At 30.7% G+C, this 17739-nt stretch overlaps 1 protein-coding gene across 1 annotated transcript in view; it reads left to right on the top strand.

The window, feature by feature from the left end:
- Nucleotides 1–15201, top strand: part of LOC113395081 (uncharacterized) — an 81777-nt gene extending 66576 nt beyond the window's left edge. The window contains exons 7-9 of the mRNA XM_026632632.2: nucleotides 4266–4358; nucleotides 13057–13209; nucleotides 14311–15201. Coding sequence (XP_026488417.2) covers nucleotides 4266–4358; nucleotides 13057–13209; nucleotides 14311–14834 — 770 coding nt within the window. The 3' untranslated portion in view covers nucleotides 14835–15201. The remainder of the gene's footprint in view (nucleotides 1–4265; nucleotides 4359–13056; nucleotides 13210–14310) is intronic.
- Nucleotides 15202–17739: the final 2538 nt, after the last annotated feature.

Raw genomic sequence — 17739 nt, 5'->3', positions numbered from 1 at the left:
TTACACAGATGTTTTTATGTAACTATAGCAAAAAAAATGTTCTTAGATTTATCTCGGACTCCAATATATCTTTTATTTTTGATTCAATATATCATAATGCGTCATCAGTATGAGATATAGCGTTATTTTATGTTAAGTTACGTCGCTACTTACTTGAATGCGGAGATTTGCCATTGTAAGTCTCATCCTGATCTTCCCATCAAAGATATGCCTAGATCAAACTAATTGTAAAATTTACGGTTTTAAATGATTTACTGATGTGTTAATGCATTGTTCTATATATTAAAATAAGTTTTATATTCTCGTGGCTATAAATAGGTGAAGAAAAAGTTTATGACAAATTGTTACTCGTAATTCAAAAAACAAAAAAAGTTGACGTACAGTTTTTATTAGTTAAGTATTGTAATTGGATATTAGTCGCACAAAGGTTACTTTTTCTACATTTAGTATAGGTAGTCTGGAAAAACGTCCACGTGATATTAAGTGGATAGCACCGCCAAAAAAATTTACTCTAAGAAATATTGATCATGCCTTGGATCGCCAACGGACAACCTATCTTGTGAACGAAGATGACCTATGTCGTAGCTTACATGATAAAATAAGAATCAAAATAAGGTACGGAACATTTCGTAATTCAGTGAATACAGAACGAATTATTAACGAGGGGAATTCTGATTACATCTATAAACGTTAGACCAAATCTCTAAGTCTATTACGATTCGTATTTGCATCAAATTCCCATACTCAATTTAACGATACGATTCAGTTTGACAAACCAACCGTTAGTAATTCGAAATGCCTGCAAAACCTTCGTTCTGGATCGAGCCATGATCCGGTGTTGGACGGAGCCTGCACAATGGCATCTCATTAGATAGAACACACTACGTTCTATCGCTGTTATATTAATTAAGCGTATATGAACTCAATCTATTATCATTACTCAACGTAATCTTAACAGACAAAGACAATGATATATTAACTCGATTCTTAAACCGATCCATTTTTTTTTAGATAATAAATATCGACAGAAATCAATATTTTCTTTTTAATTTTGACGTGTACTTTTAACACACGGGATAAACATAATATACTTGCAATACGCCAGAGAAAAGAAAAAAGGAAAACTTTTTATAGGTTGGCGGTCGAGAAATTAAGCCACCTGATGGTATGTGGTCACCACCGCCCATAGACAATGGTGCTGTAATAAATATTAACCATTCCTTACATCGCCAATGCGCTACCAACCTTGAGAACTAAGATGTTATGTCTATTGTGCCTGTAGTTACACTGGCTTACTCACCCTTCAAACCAGAATACAATACTGAGTACTGCTGTTTGGCGGTAGAATATCTGATGAGTATGTGGTACCGACCCAGACGAGCTAGCACAAGGCCCTAGCACCAGGAAACTTGTAACATTTCATAGCTGTTTACAAAGGATCAATAATTATATTTTGGAATATTGTTAGAAAAATGCTCTTATAATAATTAAAAAACAAAAAAAAAACTAACTCTAGGCCGTCTCATGTAGTACATTATTATTTTAAATAAAAATTGATGATTAGGTTGAGTTTCTTTCGTGTGCATACGCTTTGTATAAATATTAAATGAAGATTTTGAATTAAACAGCGCTGAGACAATAATTCATAGTTTTTATAAAAATAAAACGATAAGCGCAAAAATGATTACATCTCAAATTTTATATTATATAATTATATAAGGATAACGTAACATTTAAATCCTATTATTTTTTCTTTTAAAAGTTGGCAATAATGTTTTTGACTGTCATCTTAATTATTTAGTACCTATAAATAATTAATTATCAATTTGAAAACCGTGCTAAAAGTTATGAACCCCGAAGCGATTTGAATGTTCACCCTTAAGCGTCAAAGATGCTCAAGTTTATAATTTTGATTTGAAGAATAAATTGTATTCGCAGTAATTGTAAATACAATGTCGAATAATTTAATTTATTATATTAAATATAATTAATACAAATAGAATTATTAATAATATACCATTAGCATTATTAGTGTTCGGCGGTGAAGGAAAACATTCTGAGGAATATATCTCTGATAAAAATAATCCACATTTGTATCTGACCCGTTTTCTCAAAAAGAGGGGTGACTTTAACCCAGCAGTGGCTTGTGAACAGGTTGTGTTTCTTCTTGACTTTTTACTTTGGTACAACAGTATACAATTATTACCGCTAAGGTTAGTTTGTTACAAATAGATTAGGTCATAAAGTCATATTTTTGATATTGTTCTTATGTGTTGGACAGGTTGAATTTCTGAAAATCTTCTAAATTTTCTATAATAATATTGTAAGCAGCTAAAATTTGTTTGTTTGTATAGGAGTAATCTCCGGAACAGAAAATCGATTTCTATATTATATCATTTTATTATAAATAATAATAGATTACTACACTCTGTGCTAATGTGAAATTATATCTAATGTTGCTATAGCAAGGGATGAGTAATAATAACAACTTTAAGCAGAAGTTCTGAATAATTCCAGTTCCATTGTTCCACAGTTTCGATTCTAGGAAAGGTCGATACCTTTCTCGATGAAAGGAATTCCTTTAGCTTATTCATTGTTACCAAGATTCTGAGGTGTAAAATTAATATAAAGTAGTTATTTATTTATTAAAGTTATATCAATGTTCCTAATATTATTAACATTTCCGAGCTTGGATATTTAAAATGGGAGAAAGCTACTAGTTGGAAGCTGCTGGGGGAAGTTTGACAATCAGTGACAATAATGATATTTGGTTTCGTTTCTTCTTAGTAGAATCTACATCGTTAATTGGAGGTTTATATACAGTTCTATACAATGAAGATTTAGCATCGATTAAAGTAAACCGATTATGAGCGCGGAAGAGTCTTCTTTGATAAAAAAAAAAATTGTTTTATTCATAAATTGATTAGGATTATTATATAAATGAGGATCTATATAAAAGACACACACAGATAACAAAACAAAAATACGTCTGAGATTCCAGAGCAAGAGTCAAGAGACATATTCAAGGCAAGCCTATTCCGTCTTAAACTGCATCAGGTCTGACTTTGATCAAACTTAAGCTTATATTCAATAAAAAACGAATTACATTTCGTTATAAATTTTCAAAAATCGAACGAAATTCCAAAAAGTTTTATTTTTATTTCTTTGCTTTCATAGATATAGCGTCTAAAATTATATAAGTATTTCAGTGACGTTATAAAGCCACTAGATAACTTTAACTATTGTAATAAATTGTCTTACGTTTTGACTTGTTATTGTCCATAAATCTAAATTTTATAACGTGCTCTGTTTTTAAATTGCGGTATTTGAAGGTAATTTCCATTTATATGTTTCGTATCTGATGAAGAAACGGTTACAGGATCGTTCTTGTATCCATCTGTTCTCGTCCGTCCGCGTCAGTCGCAGGCTATTTTAAACGTTAACGAACGTCAAAGTTGTGGCATTGAAGATTTATTATTTAAACTATAAATAGATATTAGTTAATAATACTAATCAATCGTTTAATATTTTTGTACTCCGGTTTGACGGGTGATTGAGGCATTGTAACTACAGGTACTAGGGACATGCTCGTAACATCTTAACTCGAAAGGTTAGCGGCGCATTGGTAATGTCTTTGGGCGGTACTGACTTACCATCAGGACTCTCAATTGCTCGTCCGCCTGCCTATACTATAAATAAATATATTATAACACAAACAAATTAAGAAAGACAAATATAAGAATATAAAAAAATATATCAGATGGCACGGTATTCGTTTCTCTAAGATATTCGTTTTTATAATAAGATTCCATTTAGCCTATTACAAAAAAAAATCTCATGTCAAAAAATACATTGATAAATAAGGCATATTACTCAATACAAGAAAGCGTGGATACAGTACTAAATTTTTTATTGTTCTTTACTGTAATTAAAATGGTGGGAAAGATTAACTACTGAGTTTTTTTCCGGTTCTTCTCGGTATAATCTACTTTCCGGATCAAATAATCAATAGAAAATATAATTGAAAATTAAACGTTTCATAATAAAACACATACAAAGTCAATCGCTCACAATCACTTACGCTTAGAAAACTTTTTCTATTAAAAACGTCCTCATGTGAGAACCGGCTCATAATTTAAATCTTTAGAATATATTATTAACGTATTACATTACTTTTAATAAAGCATCTGAGTTTGCCACTTCTGTCTATTGTCAAAGGACTTGTTATCTTAAGCACTCGTGTTAAAGTGGTGATTATCTTGCAGTTCCTCGGACGGTACTGAAGGAGCGGTACGAAAGTGCTCCTGAAGAGGATGAAGTCGCTCACGATGCTTCCGATCTTGAACACGATGATGTTGGTAAGTGATTTTTAAATATTATAAATATATATGAAGGCAGAATATATTATAAGCTGTAGGTAACTTGGTTTAAAAAATATATCGTTCTTTTTGTTTCTGGATCACGTTGAAATATTAGAAGAATAGCTGATTCCATTTTTAAATTCTGTAAAATTATTTATTTAAATTATATCATTTTAAAAGAATCATGGACGATAAACACCAATAGTTTTAGTTCATTTCTTGTCGCAGGACCTTATTGGTGCATGAATGTATATAAGAAAATATATAAGTGCGGTTAAAATCTGGAAATTATTAGGTAACAGCGAGAGCTCCTGTATTTATGCACACATCTGTGCACTATAATTACCTGCTCCGATGACAATTCTCCGTTCTCTGACGCCGTGGCTGAAATCGGTCAGGAGTACGTAACCATACTACATACATAATACATAAAGTATTATTATATTTAATAATTCTGTTTAAATAATATAAAATTATTCGATTCTATTTATAGAGAGCTCATGACTAATTATTTTTTTTGAGATAATTTAACAAAAAAGGCAAATTACATATAATTACTTTGAACATATTTAAAATTTTAAAAATAAATTAAATTTAAAAATAGAACAGAGCCTTTAACAGTCATTTCTTATTCTTTGTTTCATCCGTATCACTGGGTGGAAGCAAGGAGTTTGTAATTATCGCGGGCTTAACATCACTCCCTAGCCAACTGAACCCTATGAATGAGATATGAACACACGATGTATTCATGCGATAATTACCGTCCTCTTATCAAATTACCCCGCCTAAAATTTTAATTGAAATTTCGCGAGTTAACGCAAAATATAACTAAATTTATAATTAAGTCTCAGAGAATTCCGATTCAAGAGATAATTACTCATCTCAAAAGTCTGAAAAGGTGTTATTAAAAATTTTTATTAAAAACTCTTGCGAAAATAATTACATTCGAAAACATAATTTATAAACTCAACAGTATTCGACGTAAATATTTGATTTTATATGTAAGAGAATCACAGTATTGTGTTCATTGGTGTAAAAATGTATACGGTAAGTTATGATTGTTACAAAAGCGCTTTACGCTTTATGTTACAAGTGATATTCATCATAATTTATTCATCAGAAATTAATATCGTAACAACTACTTTCATTTAAACATCAATGTTTAATATAAATTTATCGCTGGCAGATCAATTTCACTACGTAACATCAGCCGCATTGTTTACCTAGAACTGAAATAGAAATAATATATTGTATACTATAATATATTAGTGTCTTAGTTATAATTACTAGCTTTTGTTTAATCTCAGGTATAGTAGGTATCTATTCACTTACGTTAAATTATTGGCATGCGTTGGTACGAGTGAGTGAATCTAGGGCTTACAAGATGTCTTCATGTGTGTGAGGTGACTGAGTGTAGCGACACCAAAAAAATTCAATTTTGATTTTATTTTTTTAGTTTAATTCATGCAATTATTCGCTCAATTCAGATGTAAATCTGTTGTGGGTCAATGTATACGCTTTTACAACGATATCCCAGAAAACCTTTCAATATTTCTATTGTAAGGTTAACGAAATCCGTCAAAGAAATATGTATGCTAAAGGTTTTATCACATGAAAGACTTTATATATAATATTACACCTTGGAAATGAAATGATTGCCTCCAGGCTGTTTCAAATATTAACAATTTATTATTGTAAACACACATTTCTGAATTAAAAAATTCTCACTATGTTCTCAGGCCTAAGATTTTCTTCCAAACCGGTGATAGAACTTGACAATAAATAAATAAAAGAGTTATATCGAATTATATTTGAATTTGAATATAACTTATAAATGTTACATTTTTGACCATCAATAACCAAGTGTAACGTTACGATATTATGAAATAAAGATTTTTTACTTTGCCTTTGAATGACTTAGCAATATATGTAAAATATTTTTTTCACATTGATACTTTTAAAAAAATCATTCGTGACTAGCCCGTATTTTCTACCTATATTTATCGGGTATCTTAAAAAAATGACGTAAACCTGCTCAGTCGCCATTTTATTTCTCTAGTCTTACGAAAATATCGTCCCATCGGTTTATAAGAGTAAGGGAGAAAGGAGACTGCATATGTATTTGCGTACCCACTTGTCCACTGTAATATCTCCTGCGCAGTTTGCTAGTTGAATATTATTGTCGTGGCATATTTTATGAATCAGAAGAAATATGTTTTTTCTTCCTCACTGGAAGAAAGATATAAAAAATTTTAAACAGATAAAAATGTATTAGCAATTTGTTCTCATTAAGAGGTTAGGATCATTGTGTTAACGTATGTAGCTCAAGCATTTCATCAGTTTCACTCCATCATTTGATATTATCGCCTCCGACTTCAGAGAGCTTGGAAAGAGAACCATGATTGCAAAACCTACCTGAACCTTTGGACAATAAAGACAGTCTAAGTCGAAAGCATCCACCTCCTTTCCACACCCTTGAGTCATGTTCCTCATCAGTACTCAGGGCACAGCAGCGCTCCAAGTCAGAGATTTACTGCTGTACGAAATATGAATTGTCGGAGGGTTTTCCAAGATTTTTGATAAAAGGGTATTTAGTTCATAAAAATAGTTTATAGCAGACAAAGTATGTTGATTAAAATGAACCAATGTTGCACCCCAAAGATATTGTCGAAGGAACAGTCAGAACAGTATCTTCTATTTGAAATTAGGACATATACATAAGATTTAGATAAAACTTTAACAGCAAAATCTAAATCTGTTACTTAAATATATATATATATACATATATATATAATTTGTTTTTGTCTTTGTCAAATTTTGAGATAACGCTTGAGTAAAATTAAATGAGAATCCGTTCTTTGAACATCAAATACGTTCCAAAGATACATTATTCCTAAAATTACTTTTTTAAATCTATCATATCTCTAAAATATTCCGTTAGAAGTTTTTCAATATAATTTCTAACGTCTTTGATCTTTCATTTATGAGTTACTAGCGACTCGCCCCGACTTCGCACGGGATCAATACTGATACTAAATATACTACAAAATGTCATTATATACAAAGTTCATAGCATTTCGTCGTTAGACAATACAAACCGCTATGTCCGTACATTTTAAATCTGTAATATCTTCGCAAATATTCATTTCAATTACATGCTGTAAAGGGCCATATTGATCTATATTAAATGCACAATGTATTCAAGGTACCTAATATTATTATTATGTACGCTTTATTTCCCGGAAAAAATAAAGGATAAAAAATGGTTATTGTGGAATATCCCTAAGAGATAGACATATATGTTTATGTGATATCCCTGGTATAACATCGCGGACTTTTTTGAAGACCTTTTTAAAGTGTACAATACTGTAGTACATTATTTTGATCTATCTTGTAGGGTTAAGCCAGTGTTTGTAATGTAAGCGCAAAAAATGTGTTTATTTACTACAGTCCATTAGAAACCTCTAAAATTGTATGAGTTTCTCAACTATATTATGCATGTATTATAAATATTACCTATCTTCTTGAATCACTCTATCTATTAAAAAAATAACACATAAAAAACCGTTGCGTAGTTTTAAGATACATAGGGACAGACAGGCAGCGGGAAGCGACTTTGTTTTATACTATGTAGTGATGTCTGTACCAAAGATTTATTGAATGATTATTAAAATAAATGCATTGAAGTAATAACTTTTTGTATTAACCAACATTCATAATTATAAACGTGTTTGTTATTTTTTGTGTCTATTATATTTTTTTTACTTAAAATAATCGCTTAATATCGAGCTCTATTCACTAAGCCATCTTGGCTTTCATTCAAATAATAAACCTAAAAGCAGACAATTTTACAATTCCCGATATGCATTATGATTCTAAGAACACTTTGAAAGCAAAATACAATTATTTGTAATAGAGACTGTAGCCTCGTCGCCACCAAAGAGCCCGGTTATTACCTATCGTTACAGTACACATAAAAAATAACATTGTCATCCGTTCTAAAATAGTCGAAACCTTTGGAATTTCTTTTTTTATATTCGTAAAGTCGAAGCAAATACCATCTCCGAAAAGCAAAGCAACGAAATACTTGTAACTAAATATTGTATAGCAGAACTTAATATGAATGCAGTTCAAAGACTGCAATTTCTTTTATGAGACTTTATAAGGGGCTAGATAAGCTTTTATTTGAAATAATAACTGAATAAATATTTTTAACTTTTATGATATTTTGAAGAATACAATGTAATTATATTCATTCTTAACTATGTAAATGGTACGTTTTATGCCAAAAGTAAAGGAAAATAAATAACAACACTATTCATATATTTTTTTTATTAACTACTGATTGTCCATCTGAATTAACCAATAAATATTCGCCAACCAATATACTCACCCGTACAATGCTAATGCATTGCCCAACACGCTTCTTACGTAATAAAATGATATACTCTTAGGTTTTACCTTTATCAATCAATAATATGCCCGAAGTGAACAAGGTAAATAAATTAAAGATATAACACTTATTATAACGTGGTGCTAGTCCTTTGTGCAAGGTACCACCCACTCAACATATATTCTACCGCCAAGCAGCAACATTTTAGATTGTTGTCCTTTGATTTAAAGGATGAGTGATCCACTATAACTATATGCATATGAGATATCACATCTCAGTACCCAAGTTTGGTGGTGCATTGGTAATACAATTTATCGCTAAAATTTGTTACGGCGCCAATGTTTATTGGTAGTAATAACCATTTACCACCAGGTGCTCCATGTGCTAGTCCTACCTACGATATAAAAAAGACAACAAATAATCTTAAACATTTTAAAAAGATAACCGAATATAAACCTTTAATAAACCTTTGCGTGATGCGATACAAAATCGTTATATACGAGTATATAATATTTAAAATAGGAAAAAGAATTGTACTCTCAGCTATCTACATACACCATAATTTCTAATTAGAGTGAAATTAATAAGAGAAAATAATCCGATGAGTTATTAACTTACAAAAGTAAAAAGTTAGCAGATCTCAAAAAAAATGCATGAAGTACAAAAGAAAAACGACAGAGGAAAAGACTAAGCGAATCAATAAAAAATCGCCTAGATATCAAAGGCAGCAAAGATTAAAATTACTAGTTGAATCAAAGGAGAATAAAGACAGAGGAATAATCATAAAATAAATCAAATTATAATACGAGATAGTATTAATTAAAAATCTGAACCAAGAAAATAAATGTCATTATAATCTGCAGCAAAAATACCTTTAAGATTATATTCTAGTTTCAACATTATATAATAAAATAACTTACTTGATACGTATAACAAAAAAATGAACGAGATTATTAAAAATTGTATAAAATGTACTAAAGGATAAAGAAAGATTTTAAATGGACTTAAGTTTAATTGTAAAAGAAAAACAAGCGAAACGTAAGATAAAATGATTAAACGAAGTTAAAAGTTCGCATTTAAGACCAAAAATGAGTAACATTTATAATAAAATGCAACGAATAAAACTCAAATAGTACAGTTTTTATGCTTGAAAATAATATAGTGCACGAATGAAAACGACAGCCTGAAGTAAAAAATTAAAAAGCAGAAAAAGAATAAATGATTTAATATATAATAAAATAATCGAAATATTAGACGTTATTGAAATTATACATTTTCATTGACGTAAGAATAATTGTTGACGCTTTTGAAAAAAGAATTCGACAATAATTAAAAATTATTCTCAACAATCGAAATACTTTTATTTACCCAATACGACATACAAACTTTTTTGTTGCCAAACTTGTTAAAATACAATCTGTGTGCGGGCTCATTATGAGTTCCTTAAGAAGTAACACTTAAGCTCCCAATCCCTTAATATTTAGATACGCATAAAGATGTGCTGAGATTATCTATATTCTAAACTTAGCTATAAAGTTGTTCAGGTGTTTATCGACTTTTTTATTAATAAAATTTATTAGACATTATCTTTTATGGCTTATGAGCTATTAAGTCATCTTTTAACTTGTTTATTCATTATGATACTGGCTTAAAGTCTCGGCTTAAATCCGTAATCAGTATAGATTTAATATTGTTTGCTATAAGAAATTACGCTTAAAATATATTTAAAACTTTCTGGGACACTAAGCAACAATAGACGTCATAACAATGACTTGGGTACTGTGTCTAATGTACTGTTCCTTAAAGTTTAAATATTACAATTACAATTTTAAATCAATTCATTTCGTGAAATATAATAAATATGGAAATCCTTTGTACTTTACTGTTGTGGTAGAGCTTTGTGCAAGCCCATCTAGTAGCACCTACTCATCAGATATTCTACCGCCAAAGTGTAGTACTCAGTATTGTTGTATTTCGGTTTTAAGGGTGAGTGAGCCTGTATATATAGCCTGTATATAGAGCCGGGACATAACATCTTAGTTCCCAAGATTGGTAGCGCATTATTTATTACAGCGCCGCTGTCTCTGGGTGGTGGCGATTTAACTATTGGAAGTCCATTTGCTCGTCCGCTTACCAAAATAAAAAAAAATACTAATCTGAAACGAATTCCTTTTTTTTAAATGTCATATACGAAGACGGACTACGAAGTGGGCCACTTGGTAGTAAGCGATTACCACTGCTCACATATTACCAATGCATCTCTAATCCTTGAAACTTAGTATTGCTGTTTGGCGGTAGAATATACAATGAGAGGGTAGTAACTACCCAAGTAGAATTGGTATTTTAGGAGGACATTCCTTTCATTTGCACCAATGTGATTACGTTGACCACAAACGTGAGAATAATTTGAAATTCGCGTGGATATTATATCATATTGTAAGCTACTGTGCGACCACTAAAACTTCATTAGAAGCCAACAATAAAATCGATAGAAATGTCGGTGAACATAAGAAAAAAGAAAAGTCGTTTCAAGTAATTAGAATCTTATAATACGTAAATAAATCCTGACACAATTCTTCTTCCTTCTTGTGACATGGTTAACAATTTGTAATCCCTGACATTACTATTAAGGCGTTACGAAGATACGATCTAGGAAATTTGCTTAATCCTCTCTTAATTTAAACTCGTGCAATTTACTGGGATTTGTTTGTAGACGTCGGTTTCTTTGCTTTGACCGTGTAAAAACGGATTAAGGCCCTTTGAGCAAGCTTGGGAGCGTTCGTGTTCTTAAGCTAGTCTTTGAAAGTACACAGAACGCTGCGACGCGCAGTTTTACTGTGTGTTTTTTTTATTTCTTTTGGTTTACAATTCCTAAAGTTAATCTACGTTATTGTTAACTATGTTTTAAAACGATAATGTATTTTATTTATTTGTATCTTAGTAACGCTTTCGTTAGCTTCAACTACCTCACTCATTGATTATATTATATTGGAAATCATCATGACTTTATTCTGACAAAATAAAGGTTCGTGTTCCAACTATACGACCTATATACTATACGACTATAGTAATACGTAAGTCTATCCACAAAATATATAATACATATAGAATAAACTCTCACCTCCTTCCACCGTAACAATTTACCTCACCTATGATTTCAATGAATACAATAATACATACATACCGAAAGGCTACATACATACATTTGTAGTTTACAAGTTTTAATTTTTTTTTTTTTTGCGTATGTGGTAAGTGCCAAATAATAAAAATAAATATTATATTAATTAACTAAACGATTGGTTGTTTTCATAAAGACAACTATGTCAAACGTTTTTTTTTTAATTACTTACGTTACAACGTTACCGTTCACTTTGACGTAGGTAAAGATACGTGGTTCCTCTAAGCGATCTTGACCAACAAAGACATTTTTCACATTGAATTCGAACTTTATATCGCACGCTATGACCAGTCAACGAGCACCCCGACTTGAGCAGCTGAAGCAGCTTGTTCGCATTTTTCATCTATTAGTTTCTTAATAATTTACGACAGCTCTAGTCATCAACTTCGATTCTTAAATTAACATCGTTTTTATAGCAAAATTGAACTTACATTTTTTATAATTAAATCTTTATGAGAATATTTTAAATTTATATACGTTTTTGTGTTGTTTTTTACATTTTATCACATTAGACATTCCTTATAGTAATTGTTGTTTTCCACATCAACATAACTAAATGTACGATTCGTCACCTTGCCTTTTATATAACATCATATAACTGACGATAACAATATGTTCTCAATTGTTGTGTATATATGTTACTGTAAAAGCTCGGACTACGGTAAATCTTAAGATTTTCCAGTAAAACCTAAGATTATGAATTGTAAATGTCCAAAAAATTTGGGATTCGAACTTTTACCATCATTCACTTGGTAAATCTTAGGATTTACATCTTAGGTTACGTTAGGTTGGAATGGTAAAAGTCCGAAAAAGTCGTCCCTTTATAGTAAATCCTTTCCTTTTTATCTTAGGTTTTACTGGAAAATTTTAAGATTAACCTTAGTTCGAGCTTTTACAGTAGCATATACACAACATCTACAATGTGTTCAGTTATTGCTCAATGCTCATCATTAAGATTTGATGTTTTTTATTTACCATTAGAAAATGATTAACATAGGGTTAAATTTCATGTAGTGTTCTTTTTCTCTTGGTTATGTCAAAATTTAAGATAAATTTATATGTACACACATTTTACTATCAGTTAATAAAATTATTAGATGCTTTATTATGTATATTTGTTGCAGACGAGTCCAATGATCGATGGTGGGGGGAATCAGCAGTGCCACCAGCACCCGCAGTTGCTGCTGTTCCACCACAAAGACCTTCAATATCTACAAACACAACAAGCAGAGATGAGCCGTCAGCAATACCACCAAGGCAACATTTGTCTAATGATGGTAAATGATAAAATCAAATATTTTATGTATTTGTGTATGTAATTTGGCTTAAAGAAAAAAAGCTAAATTTCATATTTATTTTAGTTTTTGTCTTAAAATTTACTAATCATAATAATTATTTAAATAATATCAATACATATTTATATTGATAAGTTGAAATCTTAAGTCATTTGATTTAAAATTTTAAGCACAAGATCCAAAATCAAATCCCGTAAACGCACACTCGTTTATTAAATTTAAGGATAGGATTTTTGGGTGTATTAAATATACGCTGAAATATTTATTTTTACGCTATTCGAGAAAATGTTATATGAAATCGTTAAATATACATAGACAACTTCTTAACTAAACATGTGTGTATAAACTTTGCGGTCACAATGGTTACCCCTTTTCGAACCGCAAAACATAGCCGTTGAGTTTGCTCCGTGGCGCATAAACCAAAACTCGTCTGGAGTTTCACTTTACTTGCTTCAGTTACATTGTATGGAGCATTTTTTTAAGTGGAATTTTGGACAAACCTTCACTAACGTTTTATAAATAAATTTATATATGTCACTTTAGTATTTAGTAAGTCTATTAAGCAATATAAACATACTTTATACTGACTACCCGATGGTACACGATCATTACACCCCACAGACATTAGCACTATGAGATATTTTAACCTTCCATTGTATCCTCAATTCATGGTCCCTTATACCTGAAGTTATACTTATTCATCCTGTACATATTCCGGAATATAGCAATACTAAAAAGTATCGCTATTTGTGTGTGACTATGTGATGAGTGGGCGGTATGTCCTCAGACAGGCTTGCACAAAGGCCTACTGCTAAATAAACTTTTTAACACTTTTTAATTAAATAGTGTTGACTTATACTTATAGTGTTGTTCCTCTATGCTATAAATATTTAATATTAATATTGCAGTCACAAAGGACTTAACATATTAGACATAGATTGGCGTTTTACTGAGGGTGCTAAGCCCTGTGTCTTTTTTAGTACCAATGTCAACGGGTGGGGGTTACTAACAGGTGGCCTAGTTGCCCATCTATCTATATAAAAATAAAAAGGTAGACATTAAATCGATATTTTTTTCCAACAGATCAATTCGACATGATGTACGTCTATATCATCGCTGCTGCTGCAGGAATGTGCTTAATGTGCCTTATAATTGGTGTAGTCCGATGCGTAATGCACAAAAATACCACAGAACAAGCTAAAGGACCCGATGTCTCCGCTTCCACAGACATCCCAAACGGCTTCAACGACAGCATATCGGAAGTCGATAACGACATTAACATCACTAGTCTCTCGGGACCAGTCGACGCTGTCGACTCGAGTCTAAAGCAGGAAATGCAAATCTCAAGCATGGTGACGAACCTCAGTCCAAAAATTAATCGATACGTTGGTCGACCAGTGCCTAATACGTATCCTCATGTGAGCACAAACATGTACGGTCAGGTGGCCGAATTCCCTGTCGAAATGCCTCTTCGAACGATGCCTCATGGTACGCTAGGTCGCGGTGTTGCGGTTAAGACTCTACCTCGAATTCAAATGCAAACAGAAACGGATCCGAATACGAGAAGTTTATATCGATATTCAAACGCTCAGTACTACTTCGGGTGACAACAAGACAATGGACAATGTTCGGACGTATCAAGGACTTACTGTTTCTAGTTGGATCGTGTAGTGAAAAGAACTTTATAATGTCCTACTTTTAAATACAGAAACTGTGATATTAATTGAAACTTTCCTATTCTACTGAGAACTGTTTTCAAACTGCTGACATAGAAAGCGCTGTGTTTTTATCAAGATTTAAAATTAAAACTCAGATAGTTTGTCTTTGATTCTATTTTGTTGCTATTGGTTGGGAACTATTGCTGAAAAGAGGTTTTATTGGAAAGGTTTAAGTTGAATCTATGCTATAGTTGGATTGGATGTATTATAATTTGAGTAGTTATTATTGTAAGTTTTTTAAAAGGAACCAATCTGGGTCAACATCTAATTAAAATTGTGAACACATGTCCTGACTGTGACAAGTCAATTATATTATTTTTGGGATTTCAAAAACATGGTGTAATTGTATTTTCACAGTAATTACAAATTTATCAATATTTATGATTTTATCTAATTAACTTTTTTGTCGAAAATGGTCTTGTGTATTACAATAATATTCTGAATATGTTTTTTTTTACGAATGAAAGTCTGAATTTTTTTTTTAATTATGTAATATATGCATAGTATACCATATTTAAATTTATTTAATATACATATTCAATAAACATAGTTTTTATGTTACTGTTATGTAAATACTAAAAAAACATTGATTACTATAGTTGAATGCTTCAAATGCTTTTGTATAATATTTTAAATTACAGCTGTTCATTGCCACTTTTGGTTTATATGTTTGTATATATTTTTTCTTAAATATTAGTGAATCTTGACAGAGGTTGTCCTGCCCGATCAACATATCTTTCGTTTCTTTTTTGTCTGAGGAACTCTAATTCTTATTTTAAAAATGACTGTAGCCTAAGTTACTCCTTAAAATATTTTATCAGTAAAAGCCTCGTCAAAATCAGTTCAGCCGTTTCGGAAATGGAATAAACACACAGACAAAAAAATTATAAAAATGCTTTTCGTGTTTGAGTATCATATAAAAATTCAAACGAATTTATTATTTAATATATTTTGATTTTGCAAACAGACATTTCAATTCTATTTATTTGTATAGTTTTTGTAATATAATATTTTTTATATTAGGGTTTGAATATTATAATTAAACATCATGGTCTATAAAAATATTTATAAAAAAAAAACACGGCGTATTTCTGAAGTGACGAGAGTTGAGCGGTTGACGATTAAAATGATTTATGAATGTTTGAATAAAATTAAAATTTTCATATAAAATGTGTCTTCTTTATAATATGTTTAATAAATGTAAATTTTAGAAGAATGTAGATTTGGCATAGAGAGGTAAAAGCTATTGCATATTATAAAATTGTATAGATATTAGGTCAGCTTTTTTTATTAAAATACTGTTCGTGATCCAACTGTATACAGCCTAGTTTTAGAAATAAAATTAGGGTATGTATTATAGACCGATGAAATATTAATATTCTATATAACTTTACGAAAACACTCGATAATTGAATTTATTACGAGTGAAAACGATTGTAAAATATTCATGTTGATTTTAATACGCGTGACGTAATTATGTAGAAAATTACTTTATAATTATTTCGTGTTCGTAGATATGGAATTTTGATGTGAATTTTAATATCGAAACGAAAATTGTACATAAAAAAAAATGTGTCACGAAAAAAAACACTGACATAAATACTAAAATAGATTTTTAATTTTCGTTAACAATTTATGGTATGCAACAGCTTGATATTAAATTAAAAGATGGAAATATAGAAAAATAATATCAAATATATAATAGTAGTTTTATTTCGATTGTTTTTAAAATGACTGACCTCAGAATTGGTTTTTAGTTTTAAGTAATAAAAAATATGTACAGATAAATTTTTATGTGCTACATCGATCTTCATTAAATATTATGCACAAAATATTGTACTTCATTAATATTGTTAACCTATAAATACATAAAAAATGCTTTAGCGTATATACGCGAATTTATAGATCAATTCACTCACGAAAGCGCCTCAAAGGTAAATTATTATCGGCGTGCATTAGTGTGAGTTACACTCGTTCGTAACAGATATCTTAGTGTGCGTCGGATGACTAAAGTGAGAATAAAAACAGCAAGAAAATTATTTTTCTTAATCCACGCCAATAATATCTCGTAGAGGAACTTATTTGTTTGTTTGTTAAAATATATTACAAAAGATTTCTTCGATGATAACAGTTCTTGGGAATTAAACAATCGCCTCAATGTCGTTTCAAATAATTATATAATGTGAATAACTGTACTGTGAATAGCAAATGTTGAAAAAAAAAAAAAAAGAAATCTCCCGCTGCTCTACTTTCGCCTGTTCTTCTCAAGTCTAAAATATTTCTTCTCGAAACAAGTAAATTTCTTTTTGACAACTAATAACTAAATTGTGATACTTTTATATTTGAAGTCGGACTGCCGTTCCATCGGATTACGACAGTGAGATAAATGAGTACATTTTTGTTTGCGCAAACGCTTGTGCGTCCTGCACAAAGTGCACTATGGCTGAAATCGTTTAGTTTATATGAATACACTACATTTTAACCATCTTATATATTAATAGCGTAAACCGATTTTTGTCCCAGTGATTATGGGACGGCTGCACATACAAATCCGGTTATGGTTTCATTTTGAAGAGTAAAGTTACTGGCTGGTTAGAGAGCGATACTACGGCTGTATAAGAAAAACGTAAACAAAATTAAAGTAAATTGTTATCGACAAACTCCAATTCTAATTGAACTAATGTATACTATTTGACATTAAAAATTTCATTTAAATAAGGACTCGTCATTTTGGCGCCAAATGTAGACGAGTGACTTTGCTGTTTACAATGAAATGACAGGTTCCGAAATTCCT

Source organism: Vanessa tameamea, chromosome 9, assembly GCF_037043105.1.
Source record: "Vanessa tameamea isolate UH-Manoa-2023 chromosome 9, ilVanTame1 primary haplotype, whole genome shotgun sequence".
In the NCBI taxonomy this organism is placed as follows: domain Eukaryota; kingdom Metazoa; phylum Arthropoda; class Insecta; order Lepidoptera; family Nymphalidae; genus Vanessa; species Vanessa tameamea.
The sequence above is the reverse complement of the archived record's forward strand: the minus strand, read 5'-3'. Positions and strand labels throughout refer to the sequence as shown.